The sequence below is a fragment of the Aspergillus alliaceus genome, assembly GCF_009176365.1.
Source record: "Aspergillus alliaceus strain CBS 536.65 unplaced genomic scaffold BDW43scaffold_73, whole genome shotgun sequence".
Classification (NCBI taxonomy): Eukaryota; Fungi; Ascomycota; class Eurotiomycetes; order Eurotiales; family Aspergillaceae; genus Aspergillus; species Aspergillus alliaceus.
Window position 1 is genome coordinate 16,471 of NW_022474756.1, and position 19,425 is coordinate 35,895.

At 43.6% G+C, this 19,425-nt stretch overlaps 7 protein-coding genes across 7 annotated transcripts; 6 read left to right on the forward strand and 1 right to left on the reverse strand.

Moving 5' to 3' along the window:
• Positions 1-2,972: 2,972 nt before the first annotated feature.
• Positions 2,973-5,073, forward strand: BDW43DRAFT_323395 (uncharacterized protein; the record flags this gene model as incomplete). Its single annotated transcript, XM_032049736.1, has 8 exons — positions 2,973-3,066; positions 3,113-3,403; positions 3,470-3,515; positions 3,645-3,966; positions 4,015-4,089; positions 4,131-4,319; positions 4,473-4,961; positions 5,041-5,073. 8 exons carry the CDS (start codon positions 2,973-2,975, stop codon positions 5,071-5,073), a joined length of 1,539 nt encoding a protein of 512 aa, XP_031894769.1.
• A 1,463-nt stretch (positions 5,074-6,536) lies between these two features.
• On the forward strand, positions 6,537-7,139 carry BDW43DRAFT_316342 (uncharacterized protein; the record flags this gene model as incomplete). Its single annotated transcript, XM_032048276.1, has 1 exon — positions 6,537-7,139. The coding sequence occupies one exon, from the start codon at positions 6,537-6,539 to the stop codon at positions 7,137-7,139; it is 603 nt and encodes a 200-aa protein (XP_031894770.1).
• Positions 7,140-7,635: 496 nt separating this feature from the next.
• On the forward strand, positions 7,636-9,636 carry BDW43DRAFT_323398 (uncharacterized protein). Its single transcript, XM_032049737.1, has 5 exons — positions 7,636-7,723; positions 7,780-8,070; positions 8,121-8,914; positions 8,961-9,359; positions 9,412-9,636. Exons 1-5 carry the CDS (start codon positions 7,648-7,650, stop codon positions 9,586-9,588), a joined length of 1,737 nt encoding a protein of 578 aa, XP_031894771.1. The 5' UTR covers positions 7,636-7,647; the 3' UTR covers positions 9,589-9,636.
• Positions 9,637-13,773: 4,137 nt separating this feature from the next.
• BDW43DRAFT_304244 (uncharacterized protein) lies at positions 13,774-15,730 on the forward strand (the record flags this gene model as incomplete). The annotated part of the gene is made up of 4 exons (XM_032045567.1): positions 13,774-13,810; positions 13,871-14,802; positions 14,893-15,231; positions 15,287-15,730. The coding sequence occupies 4 exons, from the start codon at positions 13,774-13,776 to the stop codon at positions 15,728-15,730; spliced, it is 1,752 nt and encodes a 583-aa protein (XP_031894772.1).
• A 705-nt stretch (positions 15,731-16,435) lies between these two features.
• BDW43DRAFT_316345 (uncharacterized protein) lies at positions 16,436-17,186 on the forward strand (the record flags this gene model as incomplete). The annotated part of the gene is made up of 2 exons (XM_032048277.1): positions 16,436-16,523; positions 16,618-17,186. The coding sequence occupies 2 exons, from the start codon at positions 16,436-16,438 to the stop codon at positions 17,184-17,186; spliced, it is 657 nt and encodes a 218-aa protein (XP_031894773.1).
• A 263-nt stretch (positions 17,187-17,449) lies between these two features.
• BDW43DRAFT_316346 (NADP-dependent oxidoreductase domain-containing protein) lies at positions 17,450-17,786 on the reverse strand (the record flags this gene model as incomplete). The annotated part of the gene is made up of 2 exons (XM_032048278.1): positions 17,450-17,681; positions 17,731-17,786. 2 exons carry the CDS (start codon positions 17,784-17,786, stop codon positions 17,450-17,452), a joined length of 288 nt encoding a protein of 95 aa, XP_031894774.1.
• A 1,038-nt stretch (positions 17,787-18,824) lies between these two features.
• BDW43DRAFT_316347 (uncharacterized protein) lies at positions 18,825-19,247 on the forward strand (the record flags this gene model as incomplete). Its single annotated transcript, XM_032048279.1, has 1 exon — positions 18,825-19,247. The coding sequence occupies one exon, from the start codon at positions 18,825-18,827 to the stop codon at positions 19,245-19,247; it is 423 nt and encodes a 140-aa protein (XP_031894775.1).
• Between the last annotated feature and the right edge of the window lie 178 nt (positions 19,248-19,425).

Below are 19,425 nucleotides of genomic sequence, written 5' to 3' on the forward strand. Positions count from 1 at the left end.
ATCGAGTTTTGTCTTATCTAGAGGGTTGGCAAAGAACAACGCAGGCATCTAAACAATGGTAAGTCAGGGGTGATTAGATATGTTTCGGCGACGTAAAAATGCGTGAGATATGAGGATTTATCAAGGGGATATGTGAGGCCCCCAGAAAGTGGCTGGATACGGGACATTCTTTCTACAGTGTGGGAAAGAATTTATGGCAGACTTTCAAATATCTAAATGTGTACGTTGGCCAATATTTAAGGCAGTGAGTCTTCCCAAGTATAACCACATTCCTCTGTGAGCTTTCCACCTTTTCCAATGTGCGTTCAACTGGTCGCAATATATGGTTTTGTCTTATCACATTTATACATTGGCTACAGGATCTTCTAGAAGGAATACGAACCCCAACGAAAGGTAGCCTACAGTCCCCTATATTATACTGGGGGAAGATATATATCTTGAATATCCACCTGCACTCTTCCTTTAGAACGTTTCAGAACCCACAAGTCCGCGCAGGTCGGCTGTTGTGATCAAACCAGAGCCTTGTGTCATTATCCACACCTTCCGGCATTCACAGGACAGCCTGGTTGGACGAAGACATCATCGAACTACCGTCCCCAGCATTATCGATCAGTACTGCCTACCCCTGCCACCATTGTGGGAGCCAGAGAACAGATATACTAATTGCCAGTAAGTAGTTTCCTTGCGAAGACGTTTCTGCTCTTTTTGGGCGTTGAAAGGTGGCAATGACGACGCCTGATGGACTACGCCTTCACCTTCTACTTTGTTTCTTATCTTCTATTGCTTGGCTTATTCATTCCTTTTTTTTTTTTTTTTTTTTTTTTTTTTTTTTTTTTTTTTTGACGTATCTTGCTACTGCTCGAGGCCGGTGTGACACTGGGTGATCCAAGAATACAGGATCTATTGAGAATATTGATTACTTCTGGTGGATATTCTCCAATATGCTTTCCTTACCTGATATCTCCGTCAAGGCTCAACTTATCTTAAGCTACTGCAGAGCACATTGGATCATCGCGTTCAGCAAACCTGACTAGTGTATTTATGCGGACCTCACAGAAAATGTATTGAAGTGGGCCCGAGAGTCTCCGGCACATATTTTACAAACTGTCGAATTTCAAACTACTGACCACTGTCCTGATATCAAAGAGTTGAAAGGTTGCCTATGGCTTCCAGAACATCTCATGGTCTCAAATAGAGCATGTCCTTGTATACAATGGGTGTAAGTACAATGACGTGAGAAAGAATATTCTCAGTCTAACAGGCCATAGATGGGGCGTGATCTGGGATTACAATAGGAGAGGATATATCAGGAAAGAATCTAAAGGAGTCTCACTCAGTGATTTATTGCAGCAACTGGTCAAGATCCAGTCAGGGGTCCATATACTGCGTTCATTGCTGAAAAATTGACCAGGAACATGGTTAAGGTTATTCGTTGTATATATGTATGCATCACCGCTCCAGGTGCTAACTATGTTTTTTAGCCTGTTGTAATAATTCTGATGATAACGATTAACTGGACTATGTGCATCAAAAGAAGCCTTTTATCTTTTATTTTACTTAACTAACCTGTTGATAGTTGTTTAACTAAGTTAACTAACGTAAGCGGACACTGAGCTGGCTGGCCATCTTCAAATTAACCACCATTATATATACAGTGGCAATTGTGGGAAATAGAAATATAACAGATTTAAATACTCTATCCAGTGATTAATATATTCTTTATTCTTTTTAAAGAGCTTATTGTTGTATAGATATCAATATATGCTCGATTGCTCTTAGAACTACAATAACCGAAGTAGTAAACAAGTAGTGAAGTAAACCATGATATGAGAAAGCCGTCTCGGAGAAGCGCATAGGATTTAGCCATTTACCAGAATGAAGGGGTAAGTGCATTTGCTTAGCTGAATCTGGATGATAGTTTATGCAGACCAATATAGATACTGGAGCAGGATTAAGGCTTAATATAGCCATAAGGCAGAAAAAAAAAAGAGGAAATAGAACCAAGACTTGGTTCAAAACATCAACAAGTGAAGATCGTTTAGATGAGATCGAGCATAGAAGTATGGGACTTCTACCTAAACTTTATAGTGATTCCAACAGAAGAAAACAATGATTGGCTCTTTTGGGGTTTTTGGAGGATCTCCATGGCCTATCAATTGATGATGTTTAAGGTCTAAAATAATTCTGATTTGGCCGCCTTCTACAGTTGGTGCGAGAAATCCCACCACATGACCAAGGTGATATTGACCAAAAATTTCAGTTTGAAGAATGGGATCCGGAGGCTCCAGTGAAATTTTGGGCAGGGTCTTGGTGTTGTCCTGGGGATCATATTAGATGCTACTATTGTTATTGGGTCGATGTCACTCACTGACTCCTCTCTAATCGAACAGGGTGCAACAGTGGAGGAAACGGTGATATATTATGGAAACCATGTCCGAAGTTCATATCTTCCCACACCTGAGTGTCAGCGGCATAAAAAGTTCCTATGTTTGGTACTGAATACAGGATCTGTTGTGAACCAAGGCTCAGTCAAGTGAACTATAGAGCTTATTTACAGAATAAATTCTGAACATCATTGTAATTTATAGCTTATCCGTCCTATCACGATGCCTAGTTATGTACTAGCGGTGCAAGCCTACCAATGTGCTACCCCATTGGTGGTGTAGTGTTCGTCAAGTCTCACCACAAAGTACATCCCGGTGTAGATCCATCCTACCAATGCTGCTAATATTGGCGATGCCGGATATTACGCTCATTGTTTGTCCTAACTGCATCTTAAGTCACATGATACTCCCCATGTATTTCCCAACCTTCCTCTTTTCTCTTCCTCCTCACGCCTGACAGCTCCTCTCGGATGCAAAGCTTGAAAATCCCCTTAGTTATATGCGAAGAAAGACCCTCCCGGTTTTTGTCTAATTCTTAGGCCTCATTTCGAAAGAGCTCATAGCCTAATTAAGTCTCTTCTCTACATCATGAATGCACCAATGGAGTCCCTTATATATTCTAGGATACCATATTGTTCATTATGTGGTGAGAAATTCAATTCAACCATTCGTTTTCGCTCAGGTAAATACCGTATAGCTTTAAGTGTCGTATTAACTGACATAAGTAGTCGTTTTCGTGAACCAACACCAAGGACCTATCTTGACGGAGTCATTAAACTTCCAATGGAGGAATAGTGCGATTGTTTTACCAAAACTGAACATTCAAATACTTGATTCTAACAATAATTGTAGGACATCTATGCTTGCGCTCTCGATTCATAACCTTTGCTGGACAGCAATAGACAGACCACCATCTATCCGCTTTGTCTATAATCTCGGAATAGCGATGAACCCACTTCTCTGGGAGAAGCTTCCACAGAGCATCTACTCTCATTACCGGATTGCATCGACATCAATCCGTTCCTTGTCACACCTAGTTCCGGCTATGGAAACAAAACCCATAAATGCACCCTCATCTCTTGCAGACGCGGGTTACCCGTTGGATAATTGTCACAGAACAACCCTAAATAAGTTTATTGACAACGTTAGGAACCTTCCACCGGAACTTATTAGCATTGTCTGGGAATTTATACCACCTTCCGCTGTTCGCTGCTTACTCTCACTCTATGTTGCTAAGACAATTTGACCAGCTATAGATAGAACACCAGCCTCCGCAACCGTTCAATTATGTGGAGATATTTTTCTTTATTTGACTTCCACTCTAGATGGAACTTATATATCCGGTATCTGTATAGGAGACAGACTTTACGGATATCGGAGCAACTGGTCCCTCAGGCGCGCAATATCTTCTCCTGTGGCTGCAATCGCCTTTACCCTTGGCCTATACAGACTACGGCAGATCGATTTCTTATCAAAGGCCATAGCAAGCATCACCAAGAGCTCAAAAGCTAAGAGCCAGGAAGTTCTTGGTGTTATCTATCCTCAGTCAGCACAATCACCTTGGATAGAACTAGAGTGGGATGTATGACGCCAGATCCTAAGAAAGAAGCTAAGATATTAATGGAAACAGGTAATGAAAATCTCCCACTTTAAGTGGGTTCCCGAACATGGCAATGAGCAAGATTTCGGACATGACTTTCTTTGGGTGACCCGTGGCTGCCAAGCCAACTATATAACCTATCGGAGAGCTCATTCTACAACTGGCCACGAAGTTGCGACTTTACTTCCCGAAATCAAAGATTCATGGCTTATATCCCATTACACAGGGGATGGGTACTCTTTGCGTGGACTTGCTGCCTTTTGTTCCAGCAGAGGCTTCGTCGGCTTGGGAATACATTTCAACGCCTGCTCAGATATCAATCATACAGTGTCTTGGTATGGCCAACAAAAAGGCTGTCCAATTCATGTTCGACTTGCGCGTTCCGAAAATTTGACATCAATATCCGTGATTTGGGATAGAACGTCCAGGCCATATCTTGCAGTACGCCCACCACTCTTTTTAACACTCATCTTCTGATTCCGATACAGATTACAACGAACAAGGGACGAAGACTTACTCTCGGGCCATATATACTGCCTGTGGAAATTCAGTTTAAGACATTATTCAGTGGCAGTGATGGTGATGTCTCGGGTCTATATTATGATATTTCACCAGGGCTTTCTACCTTCACCAGCTTAGGTGTTATCTGTCGCCCTGGAGTATCCTCTTTGACGCCAGCACACCATGATATGATGCCGTGCATGCCATATAATTTCGATCATTTAGACCTTCTAGATGCTTCCCCCTGGAGCAGCTTCGTCTCGCGAGCTCCTTTGACGAATGCCAAAAGGCTGGAAGTCTGCTATTTAGGACCTCGTTTTACAGGTATGCTATTGATATACAACGATGATGGTGGTATTAGCACTTTGGGGCAGTGGTATGAAAACACGTCGCTTCAAGCTGATATATTTGAACTGGACTATCGGCCTGATCATGATTTGAGGTTTTCTCTTGTGCAGACGGGGAGATGTCAGTATGTTAGTAGAGTTGATTCCTTACCGCAATCAGCCGTTTTGAAAGCAAACCCTAGGGATCTAATTAATGGGGTGAGCAGAGAACATACCTTGCTGGACAAAGCTAAAAACCTAGGATGATATTATTTGGCTATATTCACCTGATTGTGAAAGTAACGCATAACTCAATTCTCAGAATATATACATTTCCCGCCGAGTTAAGTGTGGCTATAGAACACTCACAGGGTAGAAATAGATAAAAATAATAATAGTAAGCTGCTCACTTTGTGGACCGCTTACAAATATCGTAATATTTTAGTACCTGTAGCCCACGCTCAGTCTTCCGCAACATTTTTTCTTCTATTAAGAATTTTTCTGTCCAAAAGAAAGTAACTGGTTGCCCTCCTTCAAAATCACACATGCTCACTTGGCGCGCAATCCGGTAGCTGTCACCAACTTGCCGCTCTATGTAGTGCCTTCGAAACGCGGGGCATCCATTTATTCGAGCCTTCCCGTCTTGTAGGATAATCATTAATGAATCTAGCAACGGGTGAGCATACTATATCTATGAACGCCATGAATGTACAGACCTTGAGAAGATGTGTTGGTGGCTTTGCGTTGCCAGCCGAGGCAACCGGAAAAAGGTGATATTGCTGCAAGAAGAGAATACATAGCTTCGAGTTGTAGAAAATCATATTGTGGATGAATCTTGAATGCAGAGTCGAACTTTTAATAATCTGCGGTACATGTACAGCTGACATACAGCTCCAAGTCAACTTAGAAGGAGATTAGAGTTATTACGGCTTGAACTGTCTCAGATACTTTCTAATCGCTCTCGGCCATAGTGCAGATTTGTCAACTGCTAGGATTGTTACATACTTGTGTATACATTGGATCCAGGACACACCATCGTCGACGATCTATAGAAATGGCACTTGTCATAAAGGTGCCCAAAGAGATTTTCCCAAAATAGAGTAGTCTCTGGGGCTAGCTAAATTAATCAGCCAATAACAAGAAGGCATGATGTGATTGTCTTTACTTACCTGAGTTTATATGAAACTATTTGTGCAAGCGAAAGACAATGCCGAGCTAGGCTAAATCTAAACAACCTACTAACATGCCAGTCCCAGTAGAGTATTATAGGATGAGTTTTTCATACTGGGCGGTTTCGAAGAGCTAGATGATGTTTCGTCCAGGCCATGGACAATGGACATACGGCCCCCTGTAGCTCTACTAGCAGGGATATACTTTCGGTCAAGAGCAAGCTTCTCGGGTACCTGTCTCTGGTGCTCTTGCTCCCGAATGTTACTACATCGCGGATTTGGGGAAATAATTTTTGATTTTCTCTTGGAAAGGAGCAAGATCAAAGCATATCACTAGCTTTAACTCTGTTGCACAATGCAATTCATTACTCGGGACATTGGTAAGATGAAAGAGGGGACAGGTCAAAAGTGTGGTATATAGGCGAAGAGCATTCTTCGTGTTTGATGTCTTTCTATCTACCATTCTCCTGCAAAATCTTGTTTGAACAATATAGCCGTTTATATTTCTCCTCTTAACTTCATATCGATATCTGCTTCAGTTTAAAACAAGACCATAATGTCTTCCGAGCCCAAAATTGCGACATTCCCTGTTACAGAAAATCTTATCATTACCCCACAGCTTCGAGGAGCTTATGATCGAGCCAGTAGGCCAGAACTTCGAGAGACAGCAACAAGGCCCTTATTTGAAGAGCTTTTCAATGAGTACTTCAGATGCCCTTCTCTCTCGGTCTTCGGTGAACAACAACTGGACGACAACCCCCAAGCTGTTGACATAACAGTTGGATATTACGATAACCTACCTCAACCGAATCTGGTATTTGTACTTTTGGCTGAGACTAAGCGCCATAAGGTGGAATCCCGGGGAGAGCTGGAGTCGCAGCTACAGGAATACGGCGACAGATACCTCAATCAGGAATTTGGAGGTCTAGACGTGAACCCAACCATGTATGGGGCAACGGCGTATGGGACCAAGATCCGATTTTTCGAGTTCTCCAGGGCAAATGGTGTCTTCAAAGACAGGACCTTTTCGGGTAACTTACATGTCAATAAAGAAGAGGCTTACTGGGACCTGAAAACAGATGGCTTGAAGATCATTCCTGTTATGAAAGAGATCTGGGAATTCCGGAAACGACTTGGCCAGACCACTACTGCTGCATGAAAGTAGGGGTGTACCCGGAAAATCTGCCTATGAGTATTCAACGTCCTCATTTGATTGATAACCTAGCCTCTCTTCAAAGGCAGAGAGGATGGCAAGGATTACCTGCATTCAGAAAACAGGAAAAACACAACGGGGTGTCGCATTAGTAGGATTGGCTAGCATCTATTCAACATAGTGAAATTTTAGGTTTTGGTTCAGTTTAGTATACTTAGCTGTGACTAGTTTTATTTCGTTCAATCAGGGCCAATTTTTCATATACTCTATTCTTGGTTCGGTCTTGTTGCTATTAATTAGTCAGAGTTTAGCTGTTACTCAGCTTAGCCTCAAATTTCCGTTTCAGAGTCAGTTGGTGGTTAATGCAATACAAGGCCTTGGCAATAGTATCCTTGGCACGGCTTCCTGTGTAATGTTAAACAAGGGATATATATTGCTCTCGCCCAACAATTTTACTAAAGTCGAGTCGAAATTGAGTTCATATTCAGGTCAGAAAATTCTTTGACCAGCTCTAATGGAATCCTCGCGTCAGTGCGTAATTTGTTCCGGTGGTATATGCCAAGCGGACTGGACGAAGGATTTTAATACAGGTGCGGTTTTCTACCAGATACCCTTGTTTTATTTAGCGTCATCTAAAGTGCAAAAGTCTTCTTAGAAGGCAACCATATCGAACTTGGCTTTCTTCGCTTCAATAAGAATGTTTCCCTGCAAGAATCCCGAAGCCTCACAACACATGACAAGCGAACACAAATCAGACTTAATCCATCTCCTTATTTCACCTCCGTAGAGGTCTTCCTCATCCATACGTCGTGTTACCATCTTTTGTGTGAGTTTGCTGGGTCAAAGATTCGCTCTCATCAGGTATTCAAACTCTGCCAGGCGATTCAGCCTGACCGGGAAAGGAACTTTGGACACGATTTGAAGATAAACCCTTCCAGTAAGCTTTTCTGATTAGCGGCCACCGGATTTAACTAAAGGAATTTTCAGTTTGTCCAGACCCGTTCATATCCATAAGGCCTCAGAAATGTCTCCCTCAGTCGGAAGAAACCGTATTGCTCTTACAACCAGCTACTGCCAGATGTTGTGTACCTTTCCTGCTAAGGTTACCGTCAGAGGTCCTAACAATCATTTTCGAACACCTATCACCTTCAGATCTAGTTCGGTTTTTCTGTACTAGCAAAGAGGCCTTGTCCTACGCTAACTTATTTTGCCGTACAAATCCTTTTCATTTTTACCGCTGCAGCGCGAACACCGCCGGTATTAAGGAAGACAAGCGAATTTTGATGATTGCGTTCTCGGTTTGGGCTCGGTTGTGTGAATTGGATAGAAGATGGGAAATTGTGCGAAGAGTGGCGGGAATCGCCAAACTAGTACCCTTCTTAAGTGACAAGAGCTCAGCTTTGTCGACATTCGATCCACGGGCTCCTCTTCGGGCAGTAAACCATCAATTCGGTCTATGTGAAAATTTATTGGATATTCCGGATCACGCTAGTACAATTGAAGTATGCAGTATTAGATTGGATGGCAAGTGTTACGTTTGTGGCATTGGTTTTGTTTCTAGGAAGTCAAGGCTATTCTTTGGCAACAGGACCGAAAGCCTCTGTCAAATTGATGTTTCCAATACGACAATCGAAACAATTGAGCTCGCCGTGGATGCACTGGGGATTAGAAGTATAAAGTTTGGCATTTCACCGTGGTTATTTGGCGATCCTGCCTTCAATTGCTGTTGGGGAGGGATCAGCCTAAGACGGAACCGTACAAGAATTCGGATTATTCGTGATGTGAGTACCTTATCTTTTGTCTATGGAAATTGCTCACAGAGATCAGGCGCTTAAACTTCGAGACCTCAGCTGGCATCAGATGACCCCTCCTTCGTTTGAAGAGACCATCTTGATGAAGGATAAACATCCGTCCCTATCTAGCCACTGGTTCATTGCCGAAGAACATTACGTACAACAACACCCTGAAAGAGAAAGAGAATTGGTGGACAGATTTGGCAAATTCCCCGTCGAAGCATTACGGTTTGAACGAGATCTACAAGCTATCCAAATTTACGGTACTGGCGGCCTTAACGGTATCCTCGGACTATCTGTACAGATATTGTCGCGTACTTATTGTGTCGGTGCTTGTCATATCGTTCCAGCATCCATTACATTACACGCACCTCATGAAATACTGACTGAAATCGATGTGCGGGCATCCGAGCTTTACCCTCTCGCAGTGACTGTAAGTATCAAGCTCTTATTAGATGTGGAGGTCAATTCTTACCCTTGCAAAGTTCAGAACCAACTACAACCGCGAATTGTCCTCCGAACCAAATGGGCTTTTAGAACTTGGCGTTAGATACAGCATCAGAACTCTCCGCCCGCCCCAGGGATATCGCATCACGGGGCTATTCTTTCGACTAGAAGGATTGACGATCGACTCAATTGGGCTAATACTTGGTTCAAGTTAAAACACCCAGGCCATCGCCATTTGATGTAAGTCATGCCCTGGCCGGTTTCTATAAAAGGGGCGAGAGACCTAAAAAATGGTTAAAAATGTACCCGCTCTTCGCATCATTACTTTTACCCAATAAGGCACCTTGCGTTTGATCCCGTTGGAAAAAGTACCATTCCCTTACCAAGGAGGACTTGAAAGCATAATTTGATCTGTCGCACCTCGAACTAGACCCTACTATAGTAGCACCTAGGTAGGGAAGAATGACGTTTTTTCGAGGCTTCGTTTGATTTGACAAGAGAGTTAGCATGACCATCTCAAAAATCCACCGAACACCATGCCACCCCGCCGATACAACACGCACTCCTGCCCAACAGGTTCAAGTATTCTGACCCAAGGCCAAGAAGTGATATATGACTAAGGGAGAAGCTTTGATAGCACTCGGGCACTTGAAAAGCCAAAACCGAATACAGTGTTGCACGTTGATATCCATTATAAATCGAACCTTAGCCACTGAAAATCAATCGGTCCAAACCGGTCTCAGGTAGCTTCACAAGTCATCTCTGTCTGAAAGTGTGCTCATAAAACAATTATCTGTGCCCCTCAGTGACACCTAGGAATATCGTCGCCATAAAAGCAAGGGCCACTTCAAAACACGCCCAAGAAGGGATCCGTATATGTATCATTATATTTCCAGGAAGCGATAGTCCATGCGACGTAGGACGGATATTAGGAACCATTTATTAGATTCGGGTATTGTAAGCTCCGGCAGATCCTTGGCTTTCCATACCTAGAGCAGCGTGGTCCATGCTGATACAGAGAAGGACAGGCAATGGTGTTGTGATCTCAGGGGAAAGATGGGCAGAATGATGCTGTATCAGCTACACGTACGTAGCCTACTGAGGACCGGATGCTATTCCGATAGATACTCAATTCTATGGACGACTATATCAACTATCTTGAGTGCTTCTTCTTTATTCTCACTAATTGGTAAAGCCTTCAGGGGTTGGAGATCGGTGATCAGGCCAAGCCACTAAACCGATCATGTGTTTCGTATAGATTCATATCAAATGGAAAAGTGGGAACGCTGCTGGTGTGGTTTCGCACATTAAATCATAGGATGCGGTAGGGGACAAAACCCACAGATCAGGTATAATAGAGTGGATAAACCCGATGACCTAATTTAGTAACCAAGTTTAGAATAGCACCGGAATATGACGCACGTGATTTCATGCCCAGCTTGCACAGAGCCCCTTTACACACCACTCCTACACAAAGTTTCTTTTTTGAAAATTATTTTTAATGCGCACCGTAGGCGTCCGCGATAGGTACAGGAATATTTGAAACCTATATTATCGTACAGTTCCAAGCTATGGGACTGCTTGCTGAATAATTTAGGACTGAAGTTCTCCATATGCTAGTGGCATGCCCGAAATGAGTAACCCTAAGAACGGATAGATGATGCTATGAAAGGAAGCGAGAAGTATTCAACAGCACATCACTTGTAATAATCCAGTCAACTAGGGCGGTTCGTAGCACATATTGTCTTTTATCAATGGAGGAATCTCCAGTGTACATGCCGTCAAAACTGATTTTGGTCAGCACCTTATCACTACCTGATAGGTGCTTTGCAATGAATACTTGATTATATGTGGCGTAAATTATAACCTTTCATAAGTGTCGTTCATCAGGCGCATGTCCCTTCATCACCAAGAATCAGACAGCGTCAAGGATTTACTGCGGCAACTCCACAGATCAATCAATGTAATATAATAAAGGTAGACCCCCTGTTTTATGTCTTTCAGGCCTTTTTGTCCGCGAAGAAATCAGAGGAAGGGTCGCTGCCTCTTGGCCGGACCAAGCATATAGTCCAGGCATAATGGTCAATTGCACAACGCTGATATACTCCATATGTTCTGACAGGCGTCAGTGATCATTGTTTGGCAAAAACACGGTAGCAGGGTGGGTTTTTTTTCTCTGAGTCACAGCGCTGAAAAAAGCTTTGCTAGCCGGATAGTTCAAAAGAAGCCAATAGATACGGTACCTTGAGTATCTCGATGAAAATTGAGGTCACTCTGGAATTAGGTAGTATGTTACCTGGCCAGCTGTTATTCTCACCCTCCATTCATTACTCTTCCTTGGTCTGGGGTACCTTTACTTCAGAGAGTACTGGTATGTGCTTCACTTCTGACCTGATTCATATTGTATACGTACAAGCGATTTCCAGGCTAGGTCACTATTTAAAGCAGCTATACCTACTGCTTATACTTTAATACTATCTCCCCTGCCTATTATATCTACTCAATATACCTACTCACGCTGTATCAAAATTCAATACAATACTGGGCAATAATGAAAATGAAGAAATCCACACTTTTGGGAGACAAGGTGTTGAATTCCAACACGTGAAAGAAATCAAAGAAATAAAGTTGAACCATAATATTGTCAAATTTATCGAGTTCGCGCATGCTTCATTTCAAGCAAACAGGGCGCCAAACCCCCGAGGGCCTTTTGGAAGATCTCTTCTCCATTACGCCGTAATGGGAAACTGTACTGAGCTTCTCCGCTTGCTACTCCAGAATGGAGCACCAGTGGACAATCGTGATCAGAATAAACGAACACCTCTCTCCTGGGCTGCGGGATACGGCGCAATAGATACAGTAATACTTCTAGTGCAGAATGGAGCGAAAGTGAATTCCATCGATGACATGCTCACTTCCCCTTTGACATGGCTACTACAAGCGGGTAAAGGTCAGACTGTGGAGACAGAAGCCTATCTTAGGCAGAAGGGTGCTAGACAACGATGGATACTGCGGAGACTCATTCGCGTCCCAGTGTTCTGGAAATAAGGCTTAGCCTGATAACCACGGAGATCCAGCGGGTGGCCACCAAGACCAGAAGCTAGTGCAAAGCTCTGTTGGGCCAGTGAACTATATATAGATCACTGTAATAAATGCGAACAAATTGAATACATACCTAACGGTTATCCTGATACTTTTGCTATAGTTGCAGACAACTCTGAGGCTGAAGCCTAAGGCAAAGCAACGCAATCAAAGTGTATATTGTATTTAATGCAATTAATTATTTTATTTTACTAAAGTTGACTTTCTGTCAGTGCCCTAACTTCTTTCCACCCTTTGCTCTAAGAACAGAACGCTCAGCCAATGTTGTATTCTAGATTACAAAGAACCTAGCTTCCAAAAGTATTTTGTCAACTCGCTCGTAAAAAAAAGAAAGAAAAAGGAATGTCTGATGTGACTGTGTGATTTGATATAACTGGGACAAAGGAATAGGAGGGTATAAAGCCAAAACATCTATATAAAGCTCAAAGGATCTGAGGCTCCACAAAAGAGTGTCTGTCAAAGAAAATTAAAATTGTGCATTTACATGCCTTTCAATGACTGCAGAAGTTTAGCACAGGTCCCTTCCAAGAGACCTATTTAACCCTCAGATGAAAGACAGATGGATAATGTATGTCGCATCTGAAAGGGGTAAACAAAGGGAGATAGTGGTTCTTTTTTAAGAAGAATTGAATACTTTATTTGGATGTGAATTTGTCTGAGTGTTTGTTATATTTTTAGACCAAAGTGAACACTAAGGTAAACTCACCTGTTCTTACAAGCTGCTATGGCTGTATCATAGGCAATGGCATATCTACGCAGTTATCCAGATAAAAGAAAATAAATAGATATCTTTCTGATAAATAAACCCTTTATTTCGTTATAGACATTGGTACATTACTTCTATTAGGTTAGGTAACATTGAGGAAAGATATTAAGGCACTAGTCAGTCTGGATTAGGACCACTGTTGAGATTGTTTGCTGTACAGAAGGCATCCATACAGACAAAGGCCCTTATGGCTTGAATGATTATTTTGTGAATTCCCAACCCAGCCTTATATATTGACTCAGAGCTTTAACACTTGTGATACCTTCATCTGCACACATATGCTTAATACCTCTACTGTTTGGCAGAGAATACCACTTGTCACATAGTTCATCCTTCCGATATATGATATACCGAATACCATGTACCCACTTGAGTTAACTGGCAGTTAAATCAAAGAATATCAGAGGTAAGACATTGTTGATACTGTTTATATAGGTCCTATATTCTCCCTGACACAACGTTTCCGTTCTCAACATACCAACTTCCTGATATTCCTCTGTTTATTGGCACTTTTACCGAAATTTGGCTAAAAATGGCAGAAGTTGTTTGCCTTACACTTCGGGCTCCAGGTGCTTCAAGCGCTTCAAGAGATCTAAGAGCTCTAAGTGCTCTAAAGGATATCTATGCAGTATCCACATCACAAGGCCTCAATACAACTCCCCAGTCTCGTCCAACCGCAGCGACTTCGGCACCTACCGCGATGATATCCAGTATAACGGCGGGACTTCTAAGAGCTGGTGGGCCAAAGCTCTGCGAAATACCGTACAACAGCCGCAGCGTCTGGAATGAAGATATTCCTTTTGATAAACTGCGGTCCATTGTCCAAAGTTGGAATATCCGCGGGTTCACACGGTTTGTGGAGTGCACGCCGTGCTATGACGATTCCGCAGAGCCGATCCCAACATTACAAGTTTGTGTACATCCGCAAGAGGATGAGTCTCGAGAGAACTGGCTCAACGCAGCACAAGAGATGCACGGTCTTCTTCGCAGCTACGGCTTCGAACATGTGACAGTTGACATTATTGACTGGCGCCTAGAAGAAGGTCCCAGAATCTTTGTATGCGAGCCGACCGACACAATCTTCTCTAAATGGGATAATGTTCGCAAACGGATCCTAGACTCTGTCGATGTATCTGGATTCCAATTGCTAGGCTGCTATCGCATGGGGTACGAAACTTGCACTGCGGACTGCGAACCGACTATACTCGTCACTGTCGATCCAAATTTTGAACGAGACTGGAATATCGCCAGGCAGGATATCAGTAACACCTTGAACGAGTTCGAACTTCCTACAGTTGACGTGCAGATTCATAAAGATCGCAACATCTTTTGTGCCCGTCGGCGGCCGATACAGAGCGAAATCAACTCTCGCTATCCTGTTCACACTGAGAACGGCCCAAGAGTAGCGAGCATTGGGCATAGCGTGGGTGCTCAGAATAGCGACAGCTACGGCACCTTTGGGGGATGGCTCAATATACGGCAAAAGCCTGACTCTGAATGGGAGCCATTTGGCCTAACATGCCGCCATTGCGTATTCAATCACCACCTCAAAGATCTCCAGGTACGTGGCTCCACAGCTGAAACGCTGAAGCAGGTGGGAGATGAGAATCCGGAACTACACAATAGTGTCAGTCTACCTGGATTAGCGCAGGAGGTCGACTGCCCAAGTTATGGTGAGATCAAAAGGTATATCGGTGGACTTAAGGAGACAGTCTCTGACCTCAAGAGACGAGAACCTTATCGCACCCTGGAAGAACTTAGAGCAGACGGAGACCTCGCGGACAATCTGAAAGCAAAGTGGCAAAAGCTCCGAGCTCCTATCGATACTTATGAAGCTTGGATTGTAGATCTACATGCCTATTGTGATTCAAAGATGTATAGGTTTGGCGAGGTTTGGGCACATTCTGGCGACGGCACTCGGATTACGACCACGGTTATGGACTGGGCCCTTTTGAGACCCCATCCAACTCGAGCGTATCCGTCTAATAAAGTGGGTTTCTGCCGTCCTATTTCTGTTTGAAGATTGCTTAATAAGAAATTTTCAGTTTGGTCAATTCGCCGATAAACGTGATCCAAAAAGCCTGAAACTTGAAAACGGGTTTATAGTGCATGATATCTCATTGGATCATCACGAGATCCTTCACAAGTACGGTTGCAAAACGAATGCGACTATCAGCAGATACAATATGCTTGCCACTACTATTTTTACTGTTGCAGCAAATGGAAAACAACGCGCGACGGATGAGCATTCAGTCTTGTGTGAGACAGAGAAGCCTTACTTTGAGCCTGGTGACTCAGGGGCACTTATCTTCACAGAATCCGGCGCTATGGTAGGAATGGGCTTTGGTGGACAGGTTCAGGGACAAATATTTGTTTTCACCCATGTCAACGACCTTATCACTGATATCAAAGATCAAACTGGGGTTGACGAAGTCACCTTTTATGCACAGGAATGGCCCAGTGAACTATGTGAGGGAGATCAGGACTGAAGCTCTTCACTGTTTTATTCAACCTGTACATTCTCTCTTGCTGTCTTGCTGTCTTGCGGCCCCCTTTTCCTAGAACGTAAGTGTTTAATGCTATAGATTTAACCGTATTCCGCCATTCTTTTAATTCTCAGAATATCATGTGTGCTACTAGAGCCGAGTATCGCCAACATACAGAAACAAGGCAACGGACAATGCGTGAGTTGTGGTTGTCGACATGTAAACACATCTAAATAAGAGCATTATCGGTGCACCCAGGCAACTAATGAGCAGCCTTGTAGTATCCACTTCTATGAAGACGTAAAGAGGAAAGAACAGAGTTGTGGATCGGAATCCAAACACAAGGGAGGATCTTTGTTACGCGGAATGACCTGTCCCTAGGAACCGTACCGAGTCGCCACGCACTACAAGAGACGAAAGCGCAAATGATGATTTGTCAGCGAGTTTGTAGGATCTAGTGTTCTGCTCAGGAGTCTGCCTCATCAGCTAGTATCGAGGAAGAAACAGCCATGAAGAAAGAAGAGTCAAATACCTTATATGATGAACTATCAATTGGAGAAAACTATAATACAACAGCTAAGACAAATGTAAAGAGGGACGCGGCGATGACTATGTCAAGCATCGAGTTGAAGCACTGATTCTAGTTTATTCAGGAGATGTGGTAAAAAGGCCAGAACCACGTCTCATTGTGAAGTCCAGTTCCGGCACATGACGAAGAACTATGAACGTGAGGATCTGTATCCCCTGCGGCAAACCGACGACAACGACGAGTATAGCAATGCAGGATTTCTCTATGGTAGCAAACGTGACTCATCGAACCTACTAGTGGCTTTCGTTGATGCCAATATCCTGCGGGCAAAGGAAGATTCTAGTACAAGCTAAAGCCCTAGACGCCACCACGGCTGCTGTGGCTGAGGCCATAAACCGTATATTCCTGCCTTTACCGGTCAGAGCGGCATTCATGCGGACTTTGAATAACCTTGACTCAAAGCGTTGTGCAGAACTGAACAGACAAGTTGATGCAGCAATTGAAGCAGCATTCAATCCCGATCCAAATCGCAGCGTCGAGCTTGACAATGGCGCTTTCGTCGCAGTGAACTTCTTTGATCAAAAGGGAACCCATCTAGGGTGGTTGGGGCCCAATGGGCAAGTTGTCAAGATCCAAAACGATGGGCCACTCGGTATTTTCCAGCTCGAATACACGCCAGAATCCCCGGACGAAGCCAGCAGGAGAGCACCCGGAAGACATGAACTGAATATACCTGCTGACGAAACCACCGGAAGAGCAACCGGAAAATCAACCGAAAGACCTGAACTAGATATACCTCCCGCAACGAAAACTCCCGTTGTACAAAAACAGCCACCCCCGTCGAGAGGACATCGTCGACTGCAACATCCGTACCTAGCCCGATTGGGCCGCACCGCCCCTTGGAGCTGGAATAACCGGGCTTCCTTTTGATTCTGTGTGACTTGCACAATGAATCCTTGGACTAACCCAGAAAACGAGCAATCGGATCTACTAAATTCTGTTACGTTGGCGGAGAATGTGAAGGGACACTTTTAAGCACGATATAGCCAAACTTGCCTTTCGCTCAGGGGAGATGGGGACCCAACTTTTGGGTTCAGTGGCCTGATTAATTTCCGTACATGTGCCGTGATGGAGGTTTTTCTCCCTTCCGGGTTTTCCCTCCATTGTATTGCGAATGCAGCGGCGTTTAATTTTTATACTGTGACACCGAAGTAGATTTTCGTGAGGATGACAAGGTTTTCTCGAGGAATGTTGTACTTATTGATAGCTTCACCAATAACCTGTTCAGACTGTCCGTGGGAATAGAGATCTGCAGTGTCCCCGGTGCGGATTCCCGCGTTGTATGCATGTTCTAGTAGAGGAAGTGAATCTTCTTTGTCGAGAACCCAACCTTGCCATTTTGGTGTCCTGTAGCTCATTGCTCCACTGTCAACGTTAGCATAGAAGAGGGACAGATTTGGGTAGTATAGCGTACAGAATGACTTTTGAAACTTTGAGGCCAGAGTTCCCCAGATACTGATATAGGCTCATGTCAACAAGTGGTATGAATTCACCACTACACGTTTGACCAATGGATGAATTGGTGTTATTTTCCTGAAGTGCTCAACATGGATGACGTGAGAGACAACACTAGTGATGCTGGCCAGCGCCATGCATAAATATTGCAATTGGTGCCAGAGGCACTTTTCACAATCAAAATTCTCTGGCACCAATTTGCAATATTTATGCATGGCACTGGTTCACTGATCTAGGTCAAGTTTAAGCCTGAGAGTCAGCAATCATGGCGGGGTTAAGCTAAGTCCGTGCAATTAGTAAACCTACTGGCTGTACACCGCGCACTGAGTCGATCCCACCACCTACGATACCTAACCCTTAACTCTACTAAGTCTGAGTACAAACTCTATTACAGTTACGAGATATCAACCCGGGAAAACACTGAAATTGACTGTATAAAGCCCAATTGGTGTGTGCACGCTTTTTGTGGCCTAGCAGTAATTTTGGTTGACATGAGACATAGTTAGCATCTATTTTTATCAGTGTAAGCAGAGGTTTTGATACAGATACAGCATCATTGATAATCCGGAACTTTCCCAAAATAGACTAAGTTAGTTGATCTTAGCACTTAGGTAAACAAAACAATCAAAGAGTGAAGGTGTCTTCAAGGGCATGTTGGTTGGAAACCAGTGGGAGAAATGGTGCAGTGATAATGATTCATTGATGAGACTGTCCACATGAACATCACATGGCTCAGTGTACATCCACGGGTCAATATCAGACCGATATTCTGGAACCACAACAACTCCATTTATGATGCTCCACAAGATCTCCATTATAATATCAAGATCCACTCAGTGCTGCTATACCACCCCACCCTCTAAGTCTACCAAGCGCAGAGGCATAGGTTGGATAACCTCCATGCACTACTCCACCATTTCGTGGCCGCGCCACCTCCCTAATCTGGTTACTGGTGGAAAAGATAACAGTACAAAGTTATCAACTATTTCTAACTTAACCTACCATCACTGATTATATTTCTTGCCCCAGCAAGCCTGAAACAAAGCCCTTCTCATGTCTTCCACGCAGTTCCAACGTATCCTCGCCAGTTGTGAAATATTCTGGGGCAAAGGCGACTATGACCTCGATATTGAAACAGACGGTTGGATGACGTACTGTGTAGTTGTCAAGAAAGACTTGGGAATTTCATTTGAACCGCCCCTGATTATGACTGGGGCATGTGGCTCGGAGGATCGCCCATGGGGAGAGTTGGACAGAATGCTGCGCATATGGGCTGAGCAAATATGGGGCGGACAACTAATGACAGATGACCAGAGACTGGAGATATTCGGTGGGCCTAGCGAACGGAATAAACCGATATTACGGCCGTTTATTGCTAGGATCAACGAAAGAGAGATGGACAGTACGGTGAGACAGGCCCCTGGTGAAATTGACGGTCAGCATATCCGATCGAGACTGCCCGTAGCAGCACCTTAACTGGGGCACTGTAACCGAGTTTGGTTACGATTGGTCTAGCCATAATTATCAGAAACCAGTTTATAAAATCTATATCTGTAATAAAATAGACGTAATTCCCGATAATCTAAACTACTAAATATTACCTGCAATATCACAGATCTATAATTCCAAGAAGGAAGAATTGCTGATGTTGAAA